This window comes from Bos taurus, chromosome 5, assembly GCF_002263795.3.
Source record: "Bos taurus isolate L1 Dominette 01449 registration number 42190680 breed Hereford chromosome 5, ARS-UCD2.0, whole genome shotgun sequence".
NCBI classification, from domain to species: Eukaryota; Metazoa; Chordata; class Mammalia; order Artiodactyla; family Bovidae; genus Bos; species Bos taurus.
The window spans coordinates 31,604,736-31,612,533 of NC_037332.1; the positions used below are offsets into that span (position 1 = coordinate 31,604,736).

The window sequence follows — 7,798 nt, forward strand, 5'->3', positions numbered from 1 at the left end:
CATTTCACATATGAGACAATTACAACATGAGTTTCCGTAAATCTTACTATACTCCTTGTTTCTGGTGCTGAAAGCCCACGTTATACCAGAAACCTGAAAGTTTGGGCAGGTGAATGCCTAAGAGCTGTCTATGAGAGGTGAGAGGGGATCAGGAAAATGATAGATTTCGGGCACCTCATGACTCAAAAATAACCCTCTCCAAGCACTCCAAATGTATAGGGTCCAGAAACTAATTCTATCTTTAATTACAGGTATTCCCAGTAATTATATACTTGTGGGTATGTGAAAGTTCAAGGCACAAAACTTTATAGTGGGGCAAATGTCTCCAGCTGGCAGCGCTTTTCTCCAGTGTCCTTCCTTGTCTGGTTTCATGCAAGTGCAGGATGTCTCAGTCCCTTACTTGTGCCTAATCAGATCTGATCTCTACAAGTAGTAAAGCCCTAGATTATTCTCTTTCTGATTTTCCTCTGTTTACTTACTCATCCACTCATTTGTGCATTTACTTTAATTGTTAAGTCTCTTGCACTGGAGGCAGACTCTATACCATCTGAGCCACCAGAGAAGACCATTTTTTTTTAATTGTTCAATTCTGTTTTATTTAGTTTACTTTGAAACAGATCAAAAATACATTGTTAGAGTCTTTTTATTCTTAAGAGGGCATGTATTAGTGGTCTTTATCCATTGTATACAGTTGTATAAGCAGGCTATTTTGTCTACAGCTGGAATTTAGCTTGGCTATGGTAAGTGATGAGTTTCTTTTTTAAATTAATTAATTTTAATTGGAGAATAATTTCTTTACAATATTGTGGTGGTTATTGCCATACATCAACATGAATCACCCATGGGTGCACATGTGTCCCTCCATCCTGAAAGCCCCCTGCCCACCTCCTGCCCCACTCTGGGTTGTCCCAGAGCACTGGCTTTGAGTGCCCTGCCTCGTGCATTGATTTTGCACTGGTCATCTGTTTTACATATGGTAATTCACATGTTTCAATGCTATTCTCTCAAATTATCCCAACCTCGCCTTCTCCTACAGAGTCCAAAAGTCTGTTCTTTATATCTGTGCCTCTTTTGCTGCCTTGCATATAGTATCATCGTTACTGTCTTTCTAAATTCCATATATATGTGTTAATATACTGTATTGGTGTTTCTCATTCTGACTTGCTTCACTGTGTATAATAGACTCCAGTTTCATCCACCTCATTAGAACTGACTCAAATGTGTTCTTTTTTATAGCTGAGTAATATTCCATTATGTATATGTACCACAACTTCATTATCCCTTTGTCTGCTGATGGACATCTAGGTTTCTTCCATGTCTTGGCTATTATAAACAGTGCTGCGATGAACACTGGGGTACATGTGTCTCTTTTGATTCTGGTTTCCTCAGTGTGTATGCCCAACACTGGGATTGCTGGGTCATATGGCAGTTCTATTTTCAGTTTTTAAAGGAATCTTCACACCATTCTCCATAGTGGCCATACAAGTTTGAGTTCCCACCAGCAGTATAAGAGGGTTCCCTTTTCTCCACACCCTCTCCAGCATTTATTGTTTGTAGACTTTTTGATGACAGCTATTTTGACCAGCATGAAATGGTACCTCATTGTGGTTTTGAGGAAGCCCGTTTGTAAGAACGTTTTTGAGCAACTCCTTTGGGCCAATGCTGGGTACTTTTGTATGTCTCATTCTAAAATGAACGCTTCTCAGACTGTCTTTCCTTGGAAGTGATCTAGTCAGCTAACTGCATCTAATTGTGATAACAAATGAAAACTTATAGTGGTACTGTTCTCAGAGCTATTTACATTCTCAATTTGGAATCTGAAGCATCAATTCTGAATAAATGAAGCATCAGGGACAGTGAATTTGTAGCACCAGGTAAACAAAATAAGTGATTTTATTTACTTCTGTGACCAGAAGTAACTAACTCACTACACCTCTATCTGTGAGGAAGTATGGTCCCTGATAGAGCAGTTTCTAGGTTTGTCCTTCATAAAAATGCCCTATGCAAGATTTTTACTCTTTTGCTTTTATTTATAGGAAAATAAGTTTCCCCAAAGTTTAAGGAATTTCTATTGCCAGTAAATAGGATTCCATTTAGAGATGAGTAAAATGGAGGGCACCAAAATGGAGGGGACCTTCCTTTTTGCTGCCCTCCAAAATATAATGGATAGTTCTCTGTATTTCATGACTTGATTTTCCAATGTCTACTGCCAATGATGCAATGTTTTCAAGATGAATCCAGATTGCTATAGCTAGAGCTACAGTAGTGAGTAAAAGAAAAAAAAAGTGTTAATACTGTAAAATTATTATAATCCCCACATGAGAGGAAGGTTTGAGGTTTTTATAAATAATATATACAACTTACCCTTTTTATTTTCATCTTTTAGAAATCAAGGAAGAGGTCTGTATGCAACAGGAATTTTCAGACTCCATCATAACGCTGAAAATTCACACTGACCTGCAGACTTAGTCATCTTCTGGATCATTGGATTCGAAAAAAAAGTTTTTGTTTAATTCTGTGCTAGTTGTTGCTCAACTAGGTGAGAAATACAGATAATGTGAACTTGATTTTTAAGAATAGCTCTGGTTCTGGGTGTTTGGATAAACATGGTAGAGAAATCATAATTCCTTTGAGAAACTGAGTGGTGGATCTTTCACTGTGAACACAAGATATTGAGCAGGACAGGAAAGGTTGAGATGGTGGAATCAATAGTGTTGAAGAGTTATCCTGAGTCTTGGGTTGTAATTTTAGTCGTCAGTTCAGAGTAGAGAAAGAGAAGGCCAATCTTAGAAAGTTAGAGGGTACTCTTTATTTACAAATGGCATGAAGGCACAGACAAGAGATGCACCTGAATAGATTACACAAACTGAGCCTGGAGATTACGAGCAGAGTATGTTCCCATATTGGTCAGCAGTTTCTTATGATCACCTTTATAACATCTGGGATATTGCTGTGCCCCTTTCTCTTTAATTAATTCCCTTTCTCCTCACTCTGCAAATCTCCAGCCACTACCCCTCTTCACTTTCCATTATTGACCCTATTTAAATAGTTAGTGAAAAATAAAAGCCATTTTTTTTTTATGGCAGTTTCCTTTTTAAAACCAAATCTACTTACTTCATGAATGTTTGGTGAAGTAAACCCTCTTCTGCCTTTGGCCATGCTCTGCTTTTGCTCTGAGACCCAGCTGCTCCGAAAGACACCATTTCTGCAATTTTCTCTTATTCCTCCTGTAATTTCTCCCTCTTTACTAGTTTATTATTAACAGTTCACAAACATTGTCAAGTAACTTTAATAATAAAACAATAGCAAGTAAAGTCTTAAGACATTAAAGAAAGAACAATGAAAGTGGAGAGGGAGTTGATCTAGGGTTGGGATCCCACAACCCAAGTTGATCTAGGGTTGGCTTCCCTGGTGGCTCAGAGGGTAAAGCGTCTGCCTACAATGTGGGAGACCCAGGTTCGATTCCTGAGTCGGGAAGATCCCCTGGAGAAGGAAATGGCAACCCACTCCGGTACTCTTGCCTGGAAAATCCCGTGGATGGAAAAGCCCTTAGGCTACCATCTATGGGGTTGAAAAGAGTGGGACATGACTGAGAAACTTCACTTTTCACATTTTGGGATCCCACAGAAAAAATTATTACAGGTTTTGGTAAACTTAGAGACTTGAGGAAATTTATCATTTCAGAACTTACATTTTTGAGTAGGCATAAAGCTTTGTGAATGGAGAGGGTTAAAACACTTGGATATTTGTTAGACGTCAGTAAAGACTTCACCTGATTTTTTTCTTGCATTCCCAAGAAAATATCGAAGGCAATGAGAAACCACAGTGTTGTCTCTGAGTTTATTCTCCTCGGGCTGTCTGCTGACCCCCAAATCCAAGCTCTGCTCTTTGTGCTGTTCTTTGTTATTTACACCCTGACCCTGATGGGGAACCTGATGCTGCTGCTGGTGATCAGGGTGGATTCCCAGCTTCACATCCCCATGTACTTTTTCCTGGGACAGTTGTCTTTTCTGGATGTCTGCCACTCTTCTGTAACTGTACCCAAGCTATTGGAGAACCTCCTGTCTGAGAAGAAAACCATCTCAGTAGAAGGCTGCATGGCTCAGGTCTTCTTTGTGTTTGCCACTGGAGGCACAGAATCCTGCCTACTTGCTGTCATGGCCTATGATCGCTATGTTGCCATCACTTCTCCTCTGCTCTATGGCCAGGTGATGAACAGACAGCTGTGTATGGGGCTCGTGGGGGGCTCATGGGGCTTGGCTTTTCTGGATGCTCTCATCAATATCCTTGTAGCTCTCAACTTAGACTTCTGTGAGGCTCAAAATATCCACCACTTCAGCTGTGAGCTGCCCTCTCTTTACCCTTTGTCTTGCTCTGGTGTGTCTGCAAGCTTTACTGCCCTGCTCTGCTCCAGCCTCCTGCATTTCTTTGGAAATTTCCTCTTGATATTTTTCTCCTATGTTCGCATTTTGTTCACCATCCTGAGCATCAGCTCCACCAAAGGCAGAAGTAAGGCCTTCTCCACTTGTTCCTCCCACCTCACTGCAGTGATCTTCTTTTATGGCTCAGGTTTACTCCGCTATCTCATGCCAAATTCAGGATCCATTCAAGAGCTGATCTTCTCCTTGCAGTATAGTGTGGTCACTCCCATGCTGAATCCTCTCATCTACAGCCTGAAGAACAAGGAGGTGAAGGCAGCTGTGAGAAGAATGCTGAGAAGATGTTTCTAGCATTTCAAATCATAGATAAAAAAAATCAAAATGATGAAGAACTTGGGTAGAATTGCAATAAATAATGCCTGGATATTTAGGAGAATTCTCTGATATAAGGATCTGCAAGATGCCATACATTTTTTTCTTGAAAATACTTAAGAAAAGGTGAAGACGTTTTATGGAATGATACCAGTTTCATTCTAGTTAGAGGAAGGTGGTTGGATCAACCTTTTATCTTGCAATTCTTCTCACAAAAATATTTAATTTATTACACACAGTATGGTAGATATTGTTATTACCTGCTTAGGCATTCTTTACCATTTTTCCAGTAACTAAACTCCAACTAAAGTCTCATAGAGATTGCTAATCACAGTGTCCCCAAATCTTCCCCATCTCTTCTCATTACTTGCTCATCCTTTTTGACACAGTGGCTGGTACAGGAATGAGCACATGGTCAATGCCAGATCACTCACCCTCTTAAGATATTTGAAACTGTTTATTTTATTGAATCTACATGTTCCAATAGAGATTACAAGTGACACATTTGTTTATCCTGCTTCAAACCATTTACCTAATACCCAACCATCTCCAGCTTTGTGGGAGCCCCGAGACAAAAGATTTCCTGGTTCATACACGTGTGTGTGTGTGCATGCTCAGTCGCTTCAGTCGTGTCTGACTCTTTGCGACACTATGGACTGTGGCCTGCCAGGCTCCTCTGTCCATGGGACTCTCCAGGCAAGAATACTGGAGTGAGTTGCTGTGCCCTCCTCCAGGGAATCTTCCCGACCCAGGGATTGATCCTGCAGCTCCTGTGTCTCCTGCATTGAAGGCGATTCTTTGCCACTGAGCCACTGAGGGAGCCCTGGCTTGTATACACTGCTGGACAAATAGCTCTGCCCCTGAGCCCTAGTAATGCTGCAGAAAAGGCAGGATGTAAGGAAGTCAGTGGCAGAGCAAGTGCTGTATAGGGCCTGTGACAAACCCCAAGGAGAAACCAAAAGAATTTCAGCAAAAGCCCTTTGGATCATGAACACAACTAGAATGCTAGTGAAAAGACTGAGGAGAGGCATATGGATTAAAATTATCATGTCAAAAGTCAATTATTGCTTCTTTCTGAAATTACTGTTTAGTTTTTTAATTATTTACAAACTATCAGTTATAATTCTTCCATTCACATTGTACTCCCCAGGAGCAGAGAATATAAACTCAAAAGACAGGGGTGACATCTTCTGGCATCTTCACTACTTTTTTGAGAATATTGAAAAAGTTTCAAACGTATTTATTGCATGGTAAATATGTTGGCATGTTCAAGTCATGAGCAGAGAAACACAATATATCTAGGATGAATTCTCACCAGAGGGACCCCACTGCCAAAGTGGTTTGAAATAATTCTATGAGTAGAATAACCTATGTATGAGTGCCAGTCTCTTCCTTCCTTGTGAGTCTCATTCTGGTCTGTGGACTCACAAAAAGTGTGACTCTGGCTGCAAAGTGGTGATTATACACAGGTTCAACAAAATTTTCACCCACCAAGGTTGATCTCCTGTTGGCATTGGTGAAAATTATTTTACTAAAGATCACACAAAAATTTTGTTAGATACATTATCAGATACCTTCCACTGTTTCTATTGTGAATCAACAATTCACTTACTTGGTTATTTCTAATGTATAGGAATGCTGTGGTATTTGTATATAAATCTTGTACCTTGTTGAACTTGTATCTCAGTAAACTATCTTCCTAGTTCTAATGGCTCATTTATACATATTATTGGATTTTTTAAATTACATTTTAATTATTTTGTCATACATAAGGGAAAGCAATTTTTTTCTTTTTCCATGCAGTTTTTATATATTTCATTTTTAAAGTTAGTGTAGTAGAGGTCTGCTACAAACATCTTTCTATTGAGTAAGAAAGCTTCTAATATTTCAGCATTAAGAATGATTATTCTGTTTCTGATCAATACCTTTAATTTATTATAGGAGATCTCTTCTAACAGTATTTTGCTAAGAATTGGTGTCAGGTTTTATCAAGTGCTTTTTCTATTGAGAACCAGGACTTTTTCTCTTTTGTTTACGAATATGTTTTATCTGTTACATAATAAGCTTGCAATAAATACATGTCAAATAAAAAAGTAAATTTATTGAAATAATCTTATGGCTTTTACTGTTTAGGTTTTTAATAATAAATTGTATTGCTAGGTGTTCTGGGGTTGAAGAATTGTTTCATTCCTGAAATCACCTTCCCTGGTGGCTCAGAGGTTAAAGCATCTGCCTGCAATTCGGGAGATCTGGGTTCAATCCCTGGGTTGGGAAGATCCCCTGGAGAAGGTAATGGCAACCCACTCCAGTATTCTTGCCTGGGAAATCCCATGGACGGAGGAGCCTGGTGGCTTACAGTCCATGGGGTCACAAAGCATCGAGCACGACTGAGTGACTTCACTTTCACTTTAGGTAGAGTAATAAAATTTGAATTAACTTTTGCCACTGTTTGACTTAGGAATTTTCTATTGACGTTCATAAGTGAGATAGTGTAAGTTTTTTGTTGCAGTCACGTGGTCTGTTTTTTTCAACAACATTATTGAGATATTTCACACATCACAAAGTTCGCCTATTCAAAGTGTACAATTCAGTGGTTTCTAGCATATTCATGGAATTGTGCAACCATTACTATATAACCCAACTTCAAAATGTTTTCATCACCCTAAAATAAACCCCATACCCATGGCTTTCACTCTCCATTCCTAACCCTCAACCCTGGCCCTAGGCAGTCACTAATCTACTTTTTGTCTTTATAGATTTGCCTGTTCTGGACATTTGATCTTGTCATCTTTTTATTTTCTTAAAATACTTGCATAAAAAGGCTTATCACTTCCTTGAAGGTTTTATAAAACTAATCTTAAAATTTTTAAAGATTTCTTGTCTTTTTGCTGTTGTGGAGGAAAAATTTTGATTACCAGTTTATTTCTTTTAATAATTAGTCATGTATTTTTTTATTTATTCATGAATCAATTTTATTGATTTTTAATTTGTCTGTTATTCATTTAATGTTTTTAACTTTATTGGTATTTTGCTACTTACTATAACAA

At 38.7% G+C, this 7,798-nt stretch overlaps 1 protein-coding gene across 1 annotated transcript; it reads left to right on the top strand.

Moving 5' to 3' along the window:
- The first annotated feature begins 3,812 nt into the window (after window positions 1-3,812).
- OR8S2 (olfactory receptor family 8 subfamily S member 2) lies at window positions 3,813-4,730 on the top strand. Its single transcript, NM_001389846.1, has one exon. The coding sequence runs from the start codon at window positions 3,813-3,815 to the stop codon at window positions 4,728-4,730; it is 918 nt and encodes a 305-aa protein (NP_001376775.1).
- Window positions 4,731-7,798: the final 3,068 nt, after the last annotated feature.